At 35.6% G+C, this 24,409-nt stretch overlaps 1 protein-coding gene across 1 annotated transcript in view; it reads right to left on the bottom strand.

Moving 5' to 3' along the window:
- The window catches only part of ADGB (androglobin), a 181,338-nt gene that overhangs the window by 149,346 nt on the left and 7,583 nt on the right, over positions 1-24,409 (bottom strand). Inside the window, exons 2-3 of the mRNA XM_061130178.1 lie at positions 7,678-7,834; positions 1,390-1,482 (exon numbers count right to left, since the gene is read on the bottom strand). Coding sequence (XP_060986161.1) covers positions 1,390-1,482; positions 7,678-7,834 — 250 coding nt within the window. The remainder of the gene's footprint in view (positions 1-1,389; positions 1,483-7,677; positions 7,835-24,409) is intronic.

Below are 24,409 nucleotides of genomic sequence, written 5' to 3'. Positions count from 1 at the left end.
TTTCAGTTCTGGTTGTTCTGGTCCACTCCCAGCATGACAGACCAAGAGAAGGGGTCAGTGCAAAGGGAGAGAGGTAAGGAGATGGAGGACAGTATTTCAATAAGGTGGAAGTGTCATTGTCAACAAAGAATACATTTATTTTTAGTACCAGTACCAGTATTTTTCTCTCAGACCTAAGGTATGCTAAAAAGATAAAAAGGTAGAAAACTTTCCTACTTATCCAAACTTACAACACTCTCACTTTATGGAATTTATATTCTCCATTTGCTTGGAATGTAAATTCTGTACTTAGAGTAAGTAGAGCCTGAGTATTATTAATAATACATATGTATTAAGTGAATTGTATTAACATCACAGAATTTGCATTCTTCATTTCAAAGTCACCTAACAATATAACTAATTTAAAAATAAGGTTTGTATAAATTTGATTTATTTTATTTAAAGTGTTTTACAGACAGGCATTGAAAAAGTACTCTGATGGACAAAGATGTACTTTGTTATTTTCTTATTTTAATAAATATTTCAGATTTAGTGTTTCTGACTTTCTTAACTAATAACAATAATTGAAAATATGATGGATAAATTGTATTTTCTTCATTGGTAGCAGTGCTTCTAAAACGCTTAGAAATAAAATCACTTTGCATAGAAACAGATGCAATGAATTCCATAATCACAGAAGAATCCACTCCATTTTAATCTTTTGACTAGTATTAAGTACCTAATTTAGCCTACTAGTTTTCTATGCATTAAATGAAAGTGGGGAGATTCAAGAAGGGAAAAAAGACATTAGTGATAATTAAGCCCTTAAAAATACCAAATATATTCAAACTAACATAGCTATTAATTAGGAAGATAGATCAATGTGTCTTAAAGCTTTAATGTATATAAGCACTATTTAAAATGAAGTTTTCTTGGGTGATGTCCACATCAGTATAATTCAAATGGAGTTCAGATATGCAAGTGGCTCTTGGAAAATGCTTCAAAAATTCCTGGAAGAGAGAAATCCAAGTGCTATTCTCTTGGACTGGAAAATTAATGCTAATGAACTCTAACCTAAGAAGACCTTTACATAAAATAAGAAGCAGAGAGGAGAAAGTGTGTCAGGATTTAAGGAAAAACTTTGTGCAACATTTTAGGTTATAATTTGACATTATGTAGAGAAGAAGGAAACTTGAGGCCTTAAACAAAATGTCAATATTCTTTTGAAAACCAGTACAAACTATATTGATACATACTTATTTCTAATTTAAATTCCAAAAGTAATTATCTTTTCTTGCTAGATACCACAGGAAAACTCCCTTATTGTTTTTAAAATGCAAATTTCCAAAACTAGGATATTATATCTCATAGCTAATGCAAATTTTGTTTAATAGTAAAATTATCTCTTACCCGATTGATTATAAAATCCTGTGGGCGTTTCCAGGAATAAATTTTCAATGATGATGGTAACTCAATTTTTCCTTCAGGGTCTTCAAAAAAATGCTACATAAAAAAATGTGTTAAGTTTTTTCTCTACATAGTTTTATTAAAATAAAAACAACTCTATCCCAATAAAAATGAATATATCAAATGAACCTGAACAATAAAGAAGCATTTATAGAGGAATTTGTGTGACTGTTCTCAGAGCTAGTTGATAAAGTACTTAGAGAATATTGTATTAACATTGCTGTAATTAATTAATGAAACCTTGGTTATTACATAGCATTTTGATTGCAGAGGAAGTAGTCCAAACAAGCATGAGCTGCCTTGGAGTGTGAATTAGTTATGGTAGGGAGATAATTTTGAATGGGCTAGTAAGGCCATATTTTCCACTGAAAATATTGTTTTTTAATCTAAGTAAAGAAGATTTAAAAAATATTTACTTATTTTTCAATGGTTAGAATCATAAAAAGGATTACATGTAAATAAAATTTGTACCTTTGACCTGACTTTGATTTATTAATCATTTAAATTAAACTTGTTATTTTGGTGTAATCATGATTCATAATGATACAGAGAGTTCCTTGGTTCTCCATCTACACCTTAAAAAACTGCAGTACACAATCAGGATATTGACATTGACACAGACAAGATTACAGAACAGCTCCATCAGAACAAGGAGCCTTGTTATGGCTTTGTATAGCCACAGGCACCCTCCGACTCCCCAGTCTGTGTTTAATCCATACCACTTGGCAATTGCTAGTTTAGTCTTGACTTTTATAATTTTGTTATTTCAGTAATGTTATGTGAATAGAATCAGATAGTCCGTAACCCTTTGGATTTATTTTATTTCTCTGCCTAACTCTCTGGAGATTCAATCCATTCAAGTTTTTGCATGTGTTAATAGTTGGTGGTTTATTGCCGAGTAATATTTCATGCTACAGATATTTGTTCATTTACCATCTGCCCATTGAAAGACATCTGAGCTGTTTCCAGTTTCAGGTTGTTACTAATAAAGCTGCAATGAACATTGTGTACAGGTTATTGTTTTTTGTGTGAACCTAAGTTTCAATTTTTCTGGAACAAATGCACAATAAGGCAATTAATTCATTAGTTTTTGACCCCCCAACTATGGATCAATTGGTGAATTCTGGAGAAAGAATGGTGCCCAAACGCAAGCAGGCTAGTAAGTTAGAGAGATTTCAAGTAACTGCTGTGTGAAAATTCTCAGGGCTCATGAGGTGGTGGGTGATGGGAGATCTTTATGAGAGATAAAGATTTATTGAGATTTTTATGAGAAATAAAGATATGAAAATTTCTAGGAGTACAAACAAGATGCTAAAGCAACATAATCTATTTGTGGTGGGGGCAGAGATTAAATTTCCCCTCAGTTAATGGGGACGGATCAAATAAATACTGTTTTGGTTTTCATTATATGTTTGCCCTAACACTCATGTGGCTTGAGAAATAGGTTATATTTGAGGACATTGTCTGAGAGTTAAACCTAATACATTTCTGTGTATCTGAAGCATATGGTTTATTGTCACATTTAACATACTGGAATAATTCAAATGAAGACAAAGGCAACTCCGACATCTAGTCAAAATGATATAAGAATGAGTTTTAAAGATAGACTGATGTTTTTCCAAGAGAAGTACTAGACTTCTGGGGTTCCCTTACATTGCTTTTTTTCCCCTAAAATGATTAACTTAGAAATTTTAAAGTACCCTATCTGAAAATTCTGAGTTCCTTCTAAATCTGTTTCTATTATCTGTTTTTTTCCACTTGCTTTTTAGTCTCTTGATTTTTAGAAACTTGGTTCTGTTTTTCTACCTGTCTGGGAAATTTTGAGTGTACACTATATACTGGATATAAAAATATATACAAGTTCTAAATGGTGATGTCTTCCTCCCAAGAGGAGGATTTTATTCCCTTCTGACAGTCAGAGTGCAAGATGAATTTGACCGTGTCAACACTGGGTCTTAGGATTTGGGAGGGCTGATGTACTTTTGCTCATCCTTACTCATTACGGAATGCTGTAGCCATGTTGGGACACTAATGGAAAGTCTGGAGTGCTTATCAAGCTCACTTGGTGCAATAGAAATTCCAATCTCTAGCTATCATTATGAAATTTTGTCTCAGTTGTTTAGCTTCCAGACTGCTGTTTTTTTAATCATTTGCTCTGCAGCAAAAGCTTCACATACATAGCTTATGAGGTACATAGATGTCTCAAGATAAAATTGTATGCAAAATTTTCAGATCACTTCTCCATAGTTACCCCTGGGATCTGGGTTCAAGGTCTGCTTTGGCAGCTTCAGAAAATATCCTTCTTCACTTCAACCCAGAAAAACTGACACAAGCTCCAGGCCACTACTGTCTTCATGGTTTCTACTTTCCATATCTTGAATTAATACATGACTTTGAGGGAGAAATCAATGGGGCTCATCTCATTGTGATTCCCTTTTCTCCAGGATTTGAGCCTCTCCTATTGTTAATGGTACTCTTTTCTTGTCATGTTGCTTTAGGTATATTTCTTACATCTACCTTGCTGTACTTTATCATACAATTCTCCATTTTGTTCACTCACCATATCCTTTCCTTCCAATCACTTAGGTGAGGAATTGAGACCTAACCATGGACTTACAGGAAATGGTCATCTCAGTTCAGTTCAGTTCAGTCGCTCAGTCGTGTCCGACTCTTTGCAATCCCATGAACCACAGCATGCCAGGCCTCCCTGTCCATAACCAACTCCCGGAGTTTACCCAAACTCATGTCCATCGAGTCAGTGATGCCATCCAACCATCTCATCCTCTGTCATCCCCTTCTCCTCCTGCCTTCAATCTGTCCCAGCATCAAGGTCTTTTCCAATGAGTCAGCTCTTCACATCAAGTGGCCAAAGTATTGGAGTTTCAGCTTCAGTTTCAGTTTCAACATCAGTCCCAATGAACACCCAGGACTGATCTTCTTTAGGATGAACTGGTTGGATCTCCTTGCAGTCCAAGGGACTCTCAAGAGTCTTCTCCAACACCACAGTTCAAAAGCATCAATTCTTCCATGCTCAGCTTTCTTTATAGTCCAACTCGCACATCCATACATGACTACTGGAAAAACCATAGCCTTGACTAGACAGACCTTTGTTGGCAAAGTAATGTCTCTGCTTTTAATATGCTATCTAGGTTGGTCATAACTTTCCTTCCAAGAAATAAGTGTCTTTTAATTTCATTGCTGTAATCACCATATGCAGTGATTTTGGAGCCCAAAAACATAAAATCAGCCACTGTTTCCACTGTTTCCCCATCTAATTGCCATGAAGTGATGGAAGCAGATGCCATGATCTTAATTTTCTGAATGGAGCTTTAAGCCAACTTTTTCATTCTCGTCTTTCACTTTCATCAAGAGGATCTTTAGTTCTTCTTCACTTTCTGCCATAAGGGTGGTGTCATCTGCATATCTGAGGTTATTGATATTTCTCCCAGCAATCTTGATTCCAGCTTGTGCTTCATCCAGCCCAGCGTTTCTCATGATGTACTCTACATATAAGTTAAATAAGCAGGGTGACAATATACAGCCTTGACGTACTCCTTTTCCAATTTGGAACCAGTCTGTTGTTCATGTCCAGTTCTAACTGTTGCTTCCTGACCTGCATACAGGTTTCTCAAGAGGCAGGTCAGGTGGTCTGGTATTCCCATCTCTTTCAGAATTTTGCACAGTTTACTGTGATCCACACAGTCAAAGGCTTGGCATAGTCAATAAAGCAGAAATAGATGTTTTTCTGGAACTCTCTTGGTTTTTCAATGATCCAGCAGATGTTGGCAATTTGATGTCTGGTTCCTCTGCCTTTTCTAAAACCAGCCTGAACATCTGGAAGTTCTCGGTTCACGTATTGCTGAAGCCTGGCTTGGAGAATTTTGAGCATTACTTTACTAGCATGTGAGATGAGTGCAATTGTGCGGTAGTTTTCTTCGGCATTGCCTTTCTTTGGGACTGGAATGAGTTTATGTGCCACCATATCATAAAATGCAGTCACAAGACTTGGAGTGTCCATGACTCCCTCCAGTGGAGAAATTGTTTATCCCGGAGCCATGAATGCTGAGCTTGTGGAACAGAACTGGGGGTGGGAAGCAGGGTTCTATCTCAAATGGCACCGCTTTGCATTGTCATAACAACCAGGATTTGAGCTGTGTTTTCCTACCTTCTGAAAGTTGCATTGGAAGAGTGGGGTATTGGCTAGGTTCTGAAATGTCAAGTTCCAGTGGAATAGCCTCTATTCACAGCAGTAGTATGAGGGGAGTGCTTCCCAAAGCATGCAGTTTCACACAGCATCTAGCAATAGTCCTATGTGTCACCCCCAAATAAAATGAACATCAAGTGACCAGCACACTTATTACCACTTCAGTCTCAGTGGTTTTCTTCTGATAAATTTTCTTTCAATAGACTTACCCTTGTTTCAATAACATTGAAAATTTCCAGAATTTTATAGCTGGCCTTCTAGAGATCTGCAAGAATTTTTCATAATCATCTGATAAAAGCATGCTTGTATTGTAAAGTCCTTAAAATATTATTTTGTATCTCATTCCCTATTTCAGAGTTTTCAGGTGCTCTGTTCTTCTCTTCCCCATTGCTTCTTTATAATTTGGAGTGACTTATCTCTGAATCTTCCCCAGTGCTCAGCTGTTCAACTGAGAATTTGCAAAATCTATCTTGCTGATGAAAATTCCCAAACAATCCCTATCAGATCTGAATTTCTATTAAAATATGTAAAACATGACCATTTTCATTTGAACCCAGAGAGTTCAAAAGTCCTTTGCATCTAAACATTTCATAATTACCTTAGGTATGGTACAAAAAATACATTATCTCACATATTGTTGTTTGAAATTGTTCAAATACTAACAATGTCAGAAGTTAATTATATTTACTGCCTTTTGTGTAAACAAATTACTGATATGAATCATGCAGTTTGTGATTTTGCACTTTGTGAACAAAATGTAAATGCTAATAAGTAACATTTCTGAGAGTTCTTTGCAAATAAAGACAATAGAATTCAACCTAGCCATTATGTCAATTTTGTGTTTTGAAAATTGTACTGTGTTCTAAAAGTACTTCTGCTGAATGAACTACTGCTTCAAATAAATGGGCCATACTTAAAATGAAACCCAGACTAGTATTTTCTACAAAGAGGATTTTAGAAATAAATATATTTTTTTGATATTTTTACCCTATTTTCTTTTATTTTTTTTTCAGTGTATGGGATCTTTTTTTTCCCCATTTATTTTTATTAGTTGGAGGCTAATTACTTTACAATATTGTAGTGGGTTTTGATCAATCAAAAAATGGGCCAAAGATCTAAACAGACATTTCTCCAAAGAAGACATGCAGATGGCTAACAAACACATGAAAAGATGCTCAACATCACTCATTATCAGAGAAATGCAAATCAAAACCACAATGAGGTACCATTACACGCCAGTCAGGATGGCTGCTATCCAAAAGTCTACAAGCAATAAATATTTTTAAGTAAGCAATTTAACTGGAAAATATAGTAACTCAATTCTCAGATCCAATCTCAGGGACACACCATGTTTAAAAGCCACAAGTAGGAACTTTACTGGTGGTCAGGGGTTAAGACACTGCTTTCTAATGCACGGGGTACAGGTTCGATCCCTGGTTGGGGAGCTAAGATCCCACATCTCATGGCCAAAAAACAAAAAAAGCAAAAAATAAAACAGAATCAATACTGAAACAAAATCAATAAAGACTTTAAAAATGATCCACATTTAAAAAAAATTCACAGGTAAATGAAGAGTGACTGAGATTTTTACCGGAATATCTTGGGGTACAGATATAAGGGGGATTCAATTCTTACCTCGTAACATCTCTTAAAAATTTATCTTCCCTATAATCTCTAAATAACAGCTCACAATTTCATGGGGGCTTCTCATTTCCTAAACCAACATCTCTAAATACCTGGTTCCGAAGTCTCTCGAAATCTATTAGCTAGCTTATTCTATCCCTTTCATTCTTATGAATTTTTGGTCATTCCTCTTCTCCCATTTCCTTAAATGCAATTCACCAAAGCTCAGGACTAAAGACCTGGAGAGACAAGGTAGGATGAGGGGAGTCAAGGTGGACAAAGACAAGATTTCTCTTTTTAATTGAGGTTGTGGAGAAGAGTGAGCACGTGCACATGTTAACAAGTCCCATTCCACTTACAATCAAAAACCAAACTGAAGTCCAACCACATTCAAGCCTACTCACAAGTACAGGGCTCTTCCCCATCTTGTCCTTTTCTTTTGCTCCTTTCCCCGCATCCCACTTCTCGGCATTGATGTCAGCTTCGCTCCATTCTGGCCAGATCGGAAATTTCCCCTTCTTTTGTTCAGACGGTTGTACATTACTGCCAAAAGGGTACTGACTAGGGACAGAGAGGGGAGGTGGTTTGAATTCAAATCTCTGAGGTTAAAATACTAGATAATTTCATGAAATAAATTTAATTATCTTCTTAGCAAACATAACAAACATATTTCTCAATACAGTCATACCTGTAGATAGACAACTTCCACATGTTAAGGGTTTAAAGACTGAAATACCACAAAGAGATTATTCTGTAAGCAAATTTTGAGCATTAGCTCCTCTATAGCATCACTGACTCAATAAACATGAATTTGAGCAAACTCTAGGAGATAGAGAAGGACAGGGGAGCCTGGTGTGCTGCAGTCCATGGGGTTGCAGAGTCAGATACAACTTAGCAACTGAACAACAAGTCCTTACTTTCTGAGGCAGGACATTCATCATCAACATAGAAGGGGAACAACAATGAAGGGGAATGGTGATGGTTTAGTTGCTAAGTCATGTCTGACTCTTGCAATCCCACGGACTATAGCCCACCAGGCTCCTCTGTCCATGGGATTTCCCAGGCAAGAATACTGGAGTGGGTTGCCATTTCCTTCTCCAGGTAAGCTTCCCAACCCAGGGATCGAACCTAGGTCTCTTGCATTGACAGGCAGATTCTTTATTGACTGAGCCATCAGGGAATTTTTATACATAATTCACACCCCCAAAAAATCCTTTACTTGTGTAATAGTAATACATTAGTTATAGTAATAGTTTTCTGAAGAAGAGTGCAACTACAATTTGGATTTTTCCCAATATAAAAAGTCCACTATGGTGATCATTTTAAGAGAAAATTTAGAAACACAAATCAGATAAATAAGAAAAGCATACTCACATCATTCTAGAAACCACATCATTAAAAAGTATTCATTCCCTCAGATTAATGTACAAGGATATACATCTTTCTTTAAAAATGACATTATTCATCATGTTCTCTTTTATAGATTGCTTTTTTCCACTTATCAGTATACTGTTGATAGTTTCCATGCAAATAAGTGTTTACGTATCTAAATACTAATTTAATGATTGCATAATATTCCATTGTATGATACATTGTCTTTCATTTAACTAACTTTCTTTATTTGGAAATTTGAGGCTTTTAATTTTTAAATTATTCCCAATTATAAGCAAGACTGTGATGGCTGCCCTTTTGACAAAGCTTTGCACACCTTATCATTTCCTTAGGACAACCAATATTCTATCAATTACTGCATCTGTATATCTGCCCCTGTACTCCATGTACAAAGAGAAGAAGAAAAAACAGAAAACGGAGAAAAGCAGTCAGGAAGTGTGGTTGTTGTTCAATCGCTAAGTCATATCCAAATCTGCACCCCCATGGACTGCAGCACACCAGGCTTCCCTGTCCTCACTGTCTCCTGGAGTTTTCTCAGCCTCATGTCCATCGAGTTGATGATGCCATCCAACCATCTCATACTCCATTGCCCACTTCTCATCTTGCCCTCAATCTTTCCCAGCATCAGGGTTTTTTCCAGTGAGTCGGCTCTTCACATAAGGTGGCCAGGGTATTGGAGCTTTAGCTTCAGCATCAGTCCTTCCAATGAGTATTCAGGACTGATTTCCTTTAGGATTAACTGGTTTGATCTCCTTGCAATCCAAGGGACTCTCAAGAGTCTTCCCCAGCACAGCAATTTGAAAGCATCAATTCCTTGGCATTCAGCCTTCTTTATGGTCCAACTCTCACATCTGTACATTACTACTGGAAAAACCGTAGTTTTGACTAGACAGACCTTTGTCAGCAAAGTGATATCTCTGCTTTTTAATAAACTACCTAGTTTTGTCATAGCTTTTCTCCAAAGGAGCAAGCGTCTTTTAATGTCATGGCTGCAGTCGCCATCTGCAATTTGGGATGATGCAGATGAACTCATTCTTTATGTTAGTTAAAGTTAGTAATCAATACTAGTTCTCTAGATCAGTTTCTCTGTGCTTGGGTGGATTTTCTCATTCACCTTTTTACAGAGGATTAAACTGGAAAGCCATGCCTTTATCTAAGGTGAGAGCATTTCCTTTCCTCTGGGGATCAAGATCTTACCCTACATCTTTTTAAATAAAAGTTTCCGCTTTCATAAACTGATAAGATTTCCCTGGCAATCCAGCTGTCATTCAGATTTTCAGTTCCCTTCTTATTTCTGGATCCTGAACATTTTTATTTCTTTATGTATGTGTTTCCAGGTGTTATTATTTTTACAAATTGGAATCCACCATCTTGCTGGAAAAGAAAGTCTGATAATACATATGTTGTAAAGGGGTGGTTCTAAGTAGCATGTAAGGAAAATATGAAAAGGATGACTATGATAGTTATCAGGGAAAAGGGGCAATTTTTCACAATATTAATTTAAAAAAATCAAGGTATAAATTAGTGTATTATTATACCTCTGTTTTACTCAATGTTGATACAACTTTACAGATAAAAAGAAATTAGCAGTTTTTTATCCATTAAAACCGTGGTAAAATTACCTCATTTAGGAAGTTCAAAAACCCTAAAAACTCATTTTGTAAAAGGAAGATTTAATTAAAAAAAATAAAGGTTCTTTTGAGATGATGTTTTGCTTTCCTCTTCATTCTGTCAAGTGTAAGTAAATATATACTGGCTCTCTCCCTTAAGCTGTTAAGCCTTATCACTAATTGGCCTACTTTCCTTGTAACATGTCAAATTTATTTCCATCTATATTAAAGATCACTTAGAAAGAATCTCATTAGAGATATTTTACACTAGCTCAGTAGCTCCCCTATTGTGCTAAACACACAATACAAGTAGTGGTCAAATACAGCCCAATGTCAAATATACCATAGACTTCGAATGATTGCGTACAATTGTTGCTTTGGAAACTCTCAGCCCATTATGTGCCTTTGAATATCATTGCCAGAATGTACCTACTGTGCTAGCATAGTTGGGATCCTTTAAAATATTCAAAGCCCATTATTCCTGATTTCATCATTTCTGAGAATAAGATAATCCTTAAACACAAAAGTAACCCAGGACTTTTGAAGATTTAGGAACTGGTACTTTTGGGAAATAAATTTAAAAAAAATTGAAGCGTGCAAAGAAATCAGACCTGCCCCTGAAAAAATCAAGGGTATATGCAGAGTTACTCTATTCATATAGCGATATACCCAATACTAGTAAATGATTTAATTCATTAGAATTACAAGTTGTATAAAAGATTTTGAAGGTAAGTATTTTCTCTAGTTATATGACTAAACACTTTCTTCTACACAGTTAATCTAAATATGCTATTGAGATAAGTGAACCATCCTGACCCTTTTATGAGAGGCCCCCAATTTATAAACAAAACATATCTGTGGAAATTTATTGTTTTAAAAAATAAATTAGCAAAAGTCAACAAGGATTGTTTATAGTATAAAATATGCTCAGACACTCAGTCATGTTCAACTCTTTGGGACCCGTATATATTCCAAATGCCAAATGATATTCCAAAGGAAACCAATGTTTAGAGGGAAGATAATTCTAGAAAGCCAGGTGAGGGACTGGTTTCCAGAGCAGATATACAAAATGTAAAGGTTCTCCTGGGGAAAAGAGAGCAAACACAAAAGAAGCAAATTTACAACAGAGGACCAAGTCAGACATCTGACATGAAAATGATACATAAAGTGGGCAACACATACAAAGGTGTTAAAATAATTGTATATTTCATTACTAAAATGAATTCATCACGATTGAAAGTTATTAAAAATGTGAGTGGCTGGTTGCTAGAGGCAGAGCGTGAGGGACGGGCAAAATGGATGTAAATGATCAAAACATGCAAACTTTCTATACAAAGTAAATGTCACGACCATGTAATGATTAACATAGTGACTGTAGTTAATAATACACTGCTGTAGCTTTGAAAGTTACTAACAAAGTAGATCTGAAAAATTCACATCACAAGGAAAAATATGTACAACTATGTACTGTGACATGTTAACTAGACTTATTGTGAATAGACTATTAATAGACTATTAAATAGACTATTAACTAGACTATTGTGAATGTGTGTATACATTCACAATGTATACAAATATCAAACCATGATGTTCATAGCTGAAACTAATATAATATTATATGTCAGTCATATTTCAATTTTTTTTAAAAAAGTTAATGGACTAATTACAGAAAGAACTTCTAGTGGTGGTTTGAGGGCTGGAATAGTGTAATCCACAAGCAAGTACTGGGAACTGGAATTGAGTAAGCTTAAAAGTTTATTTTGGAAAAAAAGCTGAATTCACACTGCAAATGTCAGGAGACCAGAAACAGGCTTCTTGAATGTGCAAGTAGCTAGAGTGGGCTTCCTTGGTGGCTCAGTGGTAAAGAACATGTCTGCCAATGCAGAAGACATGGGTTCAATCTCTGGGTCAGGAAGATCCCCTGGAGGAGGAAATGACAACCCACTCCAGTATTCTTGCCTGGAGAATGCCATGGACAGAGGAGCCTGGTAGGCGACAGTCCATAGCTTACAAAGAATCGGACACGACTGAGCAACTGAGCATGCAGGCACAAGTGGCTAGGGTATTCATGAGCTCCCAGCTTTGAACTAAGTCTGGAATAACTCCCCTACAGTTTATGGTGTAAGAGGCAATACATCAATTTCTTGTGATTCCACAAGGAAATAGGCTGGCCAAAAGGGGAAAAATGGGGATGGAGTGGCTCTCTACCTCTATGAATGGGGTACCAGGAATAGCACTTCATTCATGGGAGAAAAGTCTTCCCATGGTAAGACTTGACTGGAAGCAAGAGTGTTGTAAAAATGCTCCCACTGATCGGAAAAGAGAAATATTCTTCAGGGAGTTCAGAAAAGCAGCTACTTGCCAATTGATGGAAAGTAGTTTAATAATGTAATAACTATCCTGTCCTTTTCACTGGAGCATCCCTGTGGAATGTCAGAATGGGTAGGAAGAGACTCATCCTAAAAACCATCCAAACCTAGTGGCAGAAAATAGCATGGATTAGTTTAAAATATCTACAAAATATGAACAATACAAAGCAAAAAAAGAAAGAAGGAAACTTAAAACTAGAAGGACAGTCAGGAAATCACACTCAAGGAAAGATACTGTAGCAGATTTAAAAGATATTTAAAATGAATATATTTAGGAATAACAAAGAGATAAAGGAAGAAATGTTTCTGCTTTACAATGAGAACAAGAAGATATTAAACAAGCAAGCAAAAAATAAGACCATTATAAAAAAATAGACATTGGAAAGTTTTAGTAATGAAAACTTCAGATATTGAAAGAGTAGACTAAATAAAGCTGAAGAGGACTAATGATTTAGAAGGTAAAATAAAAAAAAATCAAGTTCTTGCATAGATAGATAAAGAGAAAATGTGAAATGACAAGTAGATAGATCATTCTCAGAAGGATGAAATGGTTAAAATAGTGGGGGGTGGGGGAGGGTGTTTAGGAGAAATATTTTATGATATTACCGCTCAAAAATGCTCGGAATTGAGAAAGACATATCTTCAGATTGGAAAAAGCACATCAACCAATAACAAACCACAAGTGAGAGGTCAGGAGATGGAATTCTTAATCTAGGTTTATCAGCTGGAAATTATAGGCCAATGCTGAAAATGAAAATCTGAACAACTGAGCAGTTACCTAAAAATAAATCACAATCAAGTTGACAGCAAATAGTAGACGGTATAAAGCAGTGAAGTAATGTCTTCTAAGCTGAGGTAACATAACTGTCAACCTTGGAATTAAGACCCAATTAAGCTCTTAGTCAAAAGTGAAATAGAAACATTTATTTTAAATTAGATAAAAACATTTTTAATATGTGAATTTACCATAACAGATTCTCTCTCCCTCCCCCCAAAAAAAGTAATGAAGGATTTATCTTTAGGAAAATAGACATGAATCTAGAAGTAAAGTGTGGAATACAAGTTTGCAATGGTAAATAAGTGAATCACTGTAACATTTTGGTAATTCTAAACAGTTATTTCGTATAGACAAATAATGATGATAATGACTTCATGCTTTTGAAAGTATCCAAAATAAAAGAGATGGGAAAGAGAGGGAATTCTGACAGACACCAGTGTGCTTGAATTTTCTTTAGGAATAACACTAACTGTGGACTTTGTAGGAAAATACTTAAAAATGAGTGTATTTTAAAAGAACAAGGATTGTTGGAATTTCCCTGGAGGTCCAGTGGTTAGGACTCTGCCTTCCATTGGTAGAGGAATTAAAATCCTACATGCCATGCAGTGTGGGAAGGGGGGGGGGGAACAAATTGAGGAATGTCTTAGTCAATTTGGGCTGCTATAACATCATACCATAGAATCAGTGGTTTATGAACAATAGAAATATATTTTTCACAGTTCTGGAGTCTGGAAGTCTGACATCATGGTGCCAGCATCATCAGGTTTTGATGAGAGCCTTCTTATGTTTTACAGATGACTGACTATTCATTGTGTCCTCATATGGAGCAAAGAGGTAGATAACTCTCTGGCTTCTTCTTATAAGGGCACTAATCCCAAGCATGACAGCTTCACACTTATGACCTTATTACTTCCCAAAGCCTCAGCTCCAAACACCATCACAATGGGATAAGGGTTTCAACAGATGCATTTTGGGGTACACAGACATTCAGCCTATTGCAAGGGATATTTCAAGAAATAAAATATAAAACTTCCAAACTAGGAAGAGAACAGGAGTAGATCTGACATTAGGGAACAATTCACTATGCTTTGGGGCAAAAGGGAAATAGGGAACACAGAATTTTGAAAACTAAGATCATATGAACAAATATGACTGGAGACTAAAACATTTTAGAAAAAAAACACTATTTCAGAATGAGAAAGGAATCTCAACCTACAGTTCGCTTATTTTTACCTCACATTTGTTAAACACCTGCTGTAAAACAAGCACTAGATGATGGGGTTACAGACATGTAGATACATATCTGTGTTCTTGAGTTTATTTTGTAAGGCAAGCAGGTAAACAGAAAATTTCAGAATAGTGTGGTATGTGCAGAGATGGAAGTATTCAAGGTGGTAAAGAAGGGGAATTGTGCCCCATATGAGGCAATTAGGAGAAACTTCCTGCAACAAATAGCATGTAAACTGTCTTGAAAGATAACTACAAATTTTCCAGATTGAAAAAGGAGAAAGGACATCACTGTGAAAGGAAAACAGCATACAAGACAGACGTAAGAAATAGCAGTGTGGGTTTAGAGAATTACGAACTCTTGAGTATCTGAATGAGCATGTGGCACAAGGCAAGGGGAAATCCGGTGGGAGAGAAACACGAGGTAGGCAGGCTGCCTCTATCAAGGATTTTGTTGAGGCACTTGAACCTTATTTGTAGTTATTGGTGACTCAGCCACTATACCAAGAAAATGCTTTATTTTTAGAGACATATTATTTAGCATTTACTCATAACAGACCACTGTTAAAGACAAGAGGTTCAAGGAAGACTGAAGTTGCAATACAACTCAAAAGTGAGCACAATGTAATTATGAATATCTTTTTTTGAGGTAATCTTCATAATATCTGGAAGTTGCATTCTTTCAATTAAAACTTCTGTATCATGATGTCTCCATTACATCAAAAGCCAATTTTAAAAAATATAATATCTTTGTGACCCAATGGACTGTAGTGCACCAGGCTCCTCTGTCCATGGAATTTTCCAAGCAAGAATACTGGAGTGGGGTGCCATTTTCTCCTCCAGGGATCTTCCTGACCCAGGGTTCGAACTCATGTCTCTTGCGTCTCCTGCATTTGCAGGCAGATTCTTCACCAGTGTGCCCCTAGGAAGCAATATACACTGGCAAGTATACTCAATTTGGAATTTTATTTTAAAGTAAAGAATTCTATTCACAGTTACAATACATTATTTGTGGATACATCTCTATCATTTCAGTTCAGTCGCTCAGTCATGTCCGACTCTTTGCGACCCCATGAATCGCAGCACACCAGGCCTCCCTGTCCATCACCAACTCCCGGAGTTTACCCAAACCCATGTCCATTGAGTTGGTGATGCCATCCAATCATCTCATCCTCTGTCGTCCCCTTCTCCTCCTGCCCTCAATCTTTCCCAGCATCAGGGTCTTTTCCAATGAGTCAACTCTTCACATCAGGTAGCCAAAGTATTGGAGTTTCAGCTTCAACATCAGTCCTTCCAATGAATACCCAGGAATGATCTCCTTTACGATGAACTGGTAGGATCTCCTTGCAGTCCAAGAGACTCTCAAGAGTCTTCTCCAACACCATATTTCAAAAGCATCAAATCTTCGGTGCTCAGCTTTCTTTATAGTCCAACTCTCATATCCATACATGACCACTGGAAAAACCATAGCCTTGACTAGATGGACTTTTGTTGACAAAGTAATGTCTCTGCTTTTTAATATGCTGTCTCGGTTGGTCATAACTTTCCTTCCAAGGAGTAAGCGTCTTTTAATTTCATGGCTGCAATCACCATCTGCAGTGATTTTGGAGTCCCCCCAAATAAAGTCAGCTATTGTTTCCATTGTTTCACCATCTAATTGCCATAAAGTGATGGGACCGGATGCCATGATCTTAGTTTTCTGAATGCTGAGCTTTAAGCCAACTTTTCACTCTCCTCTTTCACTTTCATCAAGAGGCTCTTTAGTTCTTCTTCACTTTCTGCCATAAGGGTGATGTCATCTGCATATCTGAGGTTATTGATATTTCTCCCAGCAATCTTGATTCCAGCTTGTGCTTCTTCCAGCCCAGCGTTTCTCATGATGTACACTGCATGTAAGTTAAATAAGCAGGGTGACAATATACAGCCTTGATGTACTCCTTTTCCTATTTGGAACCAGTCTGTTGGCCCATGTCCAGTTCTAACTGTTACTTCCTGACCTCCATACAGGTTTCTCAAGAGGCAGGTCAGGTGGTCTGGTATCTCCACCTCTTTCAGAATTTTCCACGGTTTATTGTGATCCATGCAGTCAAAGGCTTTGGCATAGTCAATAAAGCAGAAATAGATATTTTTCTGGAACTCTCTTGCTTTTACCACGATCCAGCAGATGTTGGCAATTTGATCTCTGGTTCCTCTGTCTTTTCTAAAACCAGCTTGAGCATCTGGAAGTTCACAGTTCATGTATTGCTGAAGCCTGGCTTGGAGAATTTTGAGCATTACTTTACTAGTGTGTGAGATGAGTGCAATTGTGCAGTAATTTGAGCTTTCTTTGGCATTGCCTTTCTTTGGGATTGGAATGAAAACATACCTTTTCCAGTCCTGTGGCCATTGCTGAGTTTTCCAAATTTGCTGACATATTGAGTACTGCACTTTCACAGTATCATCTTTTAGGATTTGAAATAGCTCAACTGGAATTCCATTACCTCCACTAGCTTTGTTTCTAGTGATGCTTTCTAAGGCCCACTTGACTTCACATTCCAGGATGTCTGGCTCTAGGAGAGTGATGATACATCGTGATTATCTGGGTCGTGAAGATCTTTTTTGTACAGTTCTTCTGGGTATTCTTGCCACCTCTTCTTAATATCTTCTGCTTCTGTTAAGTCCATACCATTTCTGTCCTTTATTGAGCCCATCTTTGCATGAAATGTTCCATTGGTATCTCTAATTTTCTTGAATAGATATGTAGTCTTTCCCATTCTATTGTTTTCCTCTATTTCTTTGCATCCCTATAAATACTGCTTTAAAACTTCTCACTTTAATAGTTAAAAATAAAATGTAGAATTTAAGTAATAAACCTGAGGCATATGTCCACTTTAGTTGGCATAACAGATTTCAACTTAGCAATATTAGTAACTGCATTAAATGTAAGTAGTTAGATACCAAAATTAAAAGGGACAGATTATAAGATTAGATAAAAATCAACACCCTACTATATCTATAAGAAATACTTTGTATATGTATAAACAAATAATAAAGGGATGGAAGAACATGTTCACATTAATAAAAACAAATGCTTTAAAAAGATTTCAGAACAGAGAATATTATCAGGATTCAAAATTTTAATTTCATGATGGTAGAAAAAGAAAATTCATTGAGATGATGTAATAAACCTAAACTTTTATTAATATGTGAATCAAAATCAGATAGACCTATAAGAATCAAAAGATAAATTCATAAATATAGTGGAAATTAGAACTGTCATTCATAATATCTGATAGAACAAACTGATCAAAAATCAGTAGGGCTGTAGAAGATATAGAATATAGAATACTATCCATCAAAATTGGCTTAATTGACATTTATATAACACTTCATCACAACAGACACATATTCTTTTCAAGAAAATATTATTTGTCAAATCAGATCATAATCTGAGGCATCAAACAATTCTCAATAAATTTAAAAGAATTCAAGTCATACAAAGTATGTTCTCTGGCCAATGGAAATTACATTAGAAATCTCTAGCCAAAAAACCTGGAAATTTTGAAGATATTTGGAATGTAAATAAAATGTTTGTGATTAAACAATGTGTTAGAGAAGAAATCAAAAAGGTAGTTATAAAATATCTGGATTGAATAAAAATGAAAATATAACACATTAAAATGTACAGGATGCCACTAAAGCAATAGGGGAAATTTATAGTAAAAAATATTTACATTAGAGAAGAGTCAAATCTTGGAACAATGTACTATTTCCACCTTAAGAAATGGGGAAGAAGTAGGCAAGTTAAATCTAAGATAAATTAACAAAAAAACATGAGAGCAGGTTAATAGAATCAGAAAACAACAAAATGATCAAGAAAAATCAGCAAATCAAAAAGCTAGTTCTTTGACTGATTAAACTCTAGTCAGATTGATCAGGAATATGAGAAGATACAAACTACCAATCAGAAATGGAAAGGGGGACATTACTACCAACCCCACAGACATTTAAAAGATAATAAAGAAATATTACAAACAACGTTATGTCCATATATTTGATAACTTAGATGAAACTTAGATGGATCAATTGCTTAAAGAATACAAACTATGAATACCCTGTAAAAGGAGATAGATTGGATTGGAGATGTTGAGTATCCCTGTATTTATTTATTAACAAAGTGAATTTAGCATTAAACATATTCCCACAAAGAAAACTCCAAATAAAAAAAAAAGAAAACTCCAAACCCAAATGGCTTCACTGGAGAAGTCTATGAAATACTTAAGAAAGAAATAATATTAATTCTGCACTAATTGTTGCCAATAACATGAATGAATATCAGAATAATTATGAAAGTGAAAGAAGCCATACAAAAGCTACACAAAAGGAGCTTTATAATTCCATTTATATAAAACTCCTGAAAATGCAAACTGATTGACAGAAAATAGGACAGTGATTGCCTGGAACTGAAGATAAGGAGGGACAGAAGGAAGGAATCACCAAGAGATCAAGGAAAGCTTTTCAAATCATAGATCTGTTCATTATCTTGATTGTGTTGATGCTTTCATATGTGTGAATGTATGTCCACATTTAGCAGAATGCATTCTTTAAATATGTATGTCAAATACAATGCAATTTATTGCATGTCAAATTTATATCAGTAAACCTGTCTTTTAAATAGAAATAAAAAGAAAAGCCTGGGGATTTTAAAAGGCAAATTTAGAAAAATCCAAACATCACTTTGTGATAGCAATATTACCTGTTATTAGAGTCATAATATATAATTAAATTAAATCTTGATTCTATGATATATTTGACTGCCAAGTCATATGCAACAAAATATATTTTGTCTACATATTCTGTCTTTCGTGTATACTGTTCCTGGCAAATTAAACCTTGTATAATTTGGAGTTGGGGAAAAAGTCAAAACTGTCCTTATATGTAATAGAAATAGTTCATACTTGCATTAATATATATTTAATAATCTGGTTATTAATAAAATGTCAATAAAACAACTTTTTAAAACTTAGAAGCTTTGGGTAGAATAGCCATTTTGACAATATTGATTCTTCCAATCCATGAACACGGTATGTTTCTCCATCTGTTTGTGTCCTCTTTGATTTCTTTCATCAGTGTTTTATAGTTTTCTATGTATAGGTCTTTTGTTTCTTTAGGTAGATATACTCCTAAGTATTTTATTCTTTTTGTTGCAATGGTGAATGGTATTGTTTCCTTAATTTCTCTTTCTGTTTTTTCATTGTTAGTATGTAGGAATGCAAGGGATTTCTGTGTGTTAATTTTATATCCTGCAACTTTACTATATTCATTGATTAGCTCTAGTAATTTTCTGGTAGAGTCTTTAGGGTTTTCTATGTAGAGGATCATGTCATCTGCAAACAGTGAGAGTTTCACTTCTTCTTTTCCTATCTGGATTCTTTTTATTTCTTTTTCTGCTCTGATTGCTGTGGCCAAAACTTCCAACACTATGTTGAATAGTAGTGGTGAGAGTGGGCACCCTTGTCTTGTTCCTGATTTCAGTGGAAATGCTTTCAATTTTTCACCATTGAGGGTGATGCTTGCTGTGGGTTTGTCATATATAGCCTTTATTATGTTGAGGTATGTTCCTTCTATTCCTGCTTTTTGGAGAGTTTTAATCATAAATGAGTGTTGAATTTTGTCAAAGGCTTTCTCTGCATCTATTGAGATAATCATATGGTTTTTATCTTTCAATTTGTTAATGTGGTGTATTACATTGATTGATTTGCAGATATTGAAGAATCCTTGCATTCCTGGGATAAAGCCCACCTGGTCGTGGTGTATGATTTATTTAATATGTTGTTGGATTCTGTTTGCTAGAATTTTGTTAAGGATTTTTGCATCTATGTTCATCAGTGATATTGGCCTGTAGTTTTCTTTTTTTGTGGCATCTTTGTCTGGTTTTGGAATTAAGGTGATGGTGGCCTCATAGAATGAGTTTGGAAGTTTACCTTCTTCTGCAATTTTCTGGAAGAGTTTGAGTAAGATAGGTGTTAGCTCTTCTCTAAATTTTTGGTAGAATTCAGCTGTGAAGCCATCTGGTCCTGGGCTTTTGTTTGCTGGAAGATTTTTGATTACAGTTTCGATTTCCTTGCCTGTGATGGGTCTGTTAAGATCTTCTATTTCTTTGTGGTTCAGTTTTGGAAAGTTATACTTTTCTAAGAATTTGTCCATTTCATCCAAGTTGTCCATTTCATTGGCATAGAGCTGCTGGTAGTAGTCTCTTATGATCCTTTGTATTTCAGTGTTGTCTGTTGTGATCTCTCCATTTTCATTTCTAATTTTGCTAATTTGGTTCTTCTCTCTTTGTTTCAATGCAATCCCTATCAAGCTACCAACGGTATTTTTCACAGAACTAGACCAAAGAATTTCACAATTTGTATGGAAATACAAAAAACCTCGAATAGCCAAAGTAATCTTGAGAAAGAAGAATGGAACTGGAGGAATCAACCTGCCTGACTTCAGACTCTACTACAAAGCCACAGTCATCAAGACAGTATGGTACTGGCACAAAGACAGAAATATAGATCAATGGAACAGAATAGAAAGCCCAGAGATAAATCCACGAACCTATGGACACCTTATCTTTGGCAAAGGAGGCAAGGATATACAATGAAAAAAAGACAACCTCTTTAACAAGTGGTGCTGGGAAAACTGGTCAACCACTTGTAAAAGAATGAAACTACAACACTTTCTAACACCATACACAAAAATAAACTCAAAATGGATTAAAGATCTAAATGTGAGACCAGAAACTATAAAACTCCTAGAGGAGAACATAGGCAAAACCCTCTCCGACATAAACCACAGCAAGATCCTCTATGACCCACCTCCCAGAATATTGGAAGTAAAAGCAAAACTAAACAAATGGGACCTAATGAAACTTAAAAGCTTTTGCACTACAAAGGAAACTATAAGTAAGGTGAAAAGACAGCCCTCAGATTGGGAGAAAATAATAGCAAATGAAGAAACAGACAAAGGATTAATCTCAAAAATATACAAGCAACTCCTGAAGCTCAATTCCAGAAAAATAAATGACCCAATCAAAAAATGGGCCAAAGAACTAAACAGACATTTCTCCAAAGAAGACATACAGATGGCTAACAAACACATGAAAAGATGCCCAACATCACTCATTATTAGAGAAATGCAAATCAAAACCATAATGAGGTACCATTACATGCCAGTCAGGATGGCTGCTATCCAAAAGTCCACAAGCAATAAATGCTGGAGAGGGTGTGGAGAAAAGGGAACCCTCCTACACTGTTGGTGGGAATGCAAACTAGTACAGCCACTATGGAAAACAGTGTGGAGATTCCTTAAAAAACTGGAAATAGAACTGCCATATGACCCAGCAATCCCACTTCTGGGCATACACACTGAGGAAACCAGATCTGAAAGAGACACGTGCACCCCAATGTTCATCGCAGCACTGTTTATAATAGCCAGGACATGGAAGCAACCTAGATGCCCATCAGCAAATGAATGGATAAGGAAGCTGTGGTACATATACACCATGGAATATTACTCAGCCGTTAAAAAGAATTCATTTGAATCAGTCCTAATGAGATGGATGAAGCTGGAGCCCATTATACAGAGTGAAGTAAGCCAGAAAGATAAAGAACATTACAGCATACTAACACATATATATGGAATTTAGAAAGATGGTAATGATAACCCTATATGCAAAATAGAAAAAGAGACACAGAAATACAGAACAGACTTTTGAACTGTGTGGGAGAAGGTGAGGGTGGGATGTTTCAAAAGAACAGCATGTATACTATCTATGGTGAAACAGATCACCAGCCCAGGTGGGATGCATGAGACAAGTGCTCGGGCCTGGTGCACTGGGAAGACCCAGAGGAATCGGGTGGAGAGGGAGGTTGGAGGGGGGATCGGGATGGGGAATACGTGTAAATCTATGGCTGATTCATATCAATGTATGACAAAACCCACTGAAATGTTGTGAAGTAATTAGCCTCCAACTAATAAAAAAATTAAAATAAAATAAAATAAAATAAAACTTAGAAGCACTTGTTAATCACCTACCTAGCAAAGATGATAAAATGATTAAAAAATTCTTAGGTCACTTAACAAGATTATTTAATATAATGAAACACATATTAATTCATGAGTTGAAAACCAAAGAAAACTTTAGCTGACACAAAATCATTAGAGACTTCTAAGACAAAAAGTTTGAAAAGAAGCAGTATCTTATTTACATACAAGCAGATACATTCTCCTATATATGTTTTATTTAGATTACTTCCACTGTAAGAATGTTAAAAGTTCAATAATGTGTGAGTCTGGAATTTTGCTATTATTTTCTTAGAGCATGCTGTTCAAGGTAAAGACATGATTTGATTCATAGTGGGAGGTAGTTTATTTATGCAATGTGCAATCAGCATGCCTTATTAACTAGGATCAGGTAATACCCTGAAGAAATCAGAATATGAATAGAATACACAATTGACTTAATTTGCATTAGGGGCATTCTGAGCCATATTCTTCAGAAACATTAAATATGTGAAGAAATAAATTGGAACCTCTAAAAAATTTTTAAATTAAAAATTGTTAAAGCCAGATTGTTATGTCAACTTTTACTCACTTGGTTTGATGAAAATTATTTAATTGGACATTTAACTTTAAAAGTTCAACATTTATCTATTTTTTTAATACCCTGTACTTGTGTGTATATGAAAATAAATAGGTGAGGGAGATTGAGGTACAAACTTTCAATTACAAAATACATGAGTCAAAGGTAAGAAATGTACAGTGTAAGGAATAGAGTCAATAATTATGTAACAATAATATCTTTGTATGGTGACAGCAACTAGACTCATCATGGTGATCATTTTGAAATATATAGACACAGCAAATCACTACTTTGTATACCAGGACCTAATGGAGTATTGCAAGTCAACTATACTTCAAAATCAAAGAAGTAAACAAAACTCATAGAAAAAGAGGTCAGATTTGTAGCTACCATAAATGGGAGTGAGGAGGTGGAAATGGATGAAGGTAGCCTAAAGTTATAAACTTCCAGTCATAAATGAGAACTAAGGATATAAAGTACAACATGATAAATATGCTTAATACTGTTGTACATCATATATATGAAAGTTGTTAAAAGAATAAATCCTAAGAGTTCTTATCACAAGAAAATTTTTTTAAAATTCTTTACTGTTGTATCTACATGAGATGACAGATGTTCACTAAACTTATTGTGGCAATTATTTCATGATGTATGTAAATAAAATCATCACAGAATGAATGCTGAGCCAAGGTAGAGAAACAATTTAAAGGGAAAATCAAAATAATATGGAAACCAACTACACATGATGGGCAAAGGTGGGTGAAGGTCAAAGATGACTGCTCTTGAAATTCAAGGTTACACAGAAGATGGTAATAAGATTCTCTAGAATGAACAGGGGAAATCTACACATTTGGGAGAGACAAAGATGACCTCCATCTTGGACATATTTAACATGGAGTAAGAGAGTACTTCCAAGTGGATTTGTCCCCTTGAACTTGAGTTCAATTACATGATAAGAACCACAGGTGTTAATTCAGTCATCTTTAATCATCATTGTTTCAGATGATCAAAAGGGATGAAAGAGAAGAGAGTAAAATAAGACCATAGGAGAACGACTTAATTTGGGGGGTGGAAGAAAGAAAACATCAGATCAGAGAGAAAGGAGAACTCTGGGAAAGGATAAGAGAGGGTAGATTTAGGTGGAGGGACACG

This window comes from Dama dama, chromosome 26, assembly GCF_033118175.1.
Source record: "Dama dama isolate Ldn47 chromosome 26, ASM3311817v1, whole genome shotgun sequence".
NCBI classification, from domain to species: domain Eukaryota; kingdom Metazoa; phylum Chordata; class Mammalia; order Artiodactyla; family Cervidae; genus Dama; species Dama dama.
The sequence above is the reverse complement of the archived record's forward strand: the minus strand, read 5'-3'. Positions and strand labels throughout refer to the sequence as shown.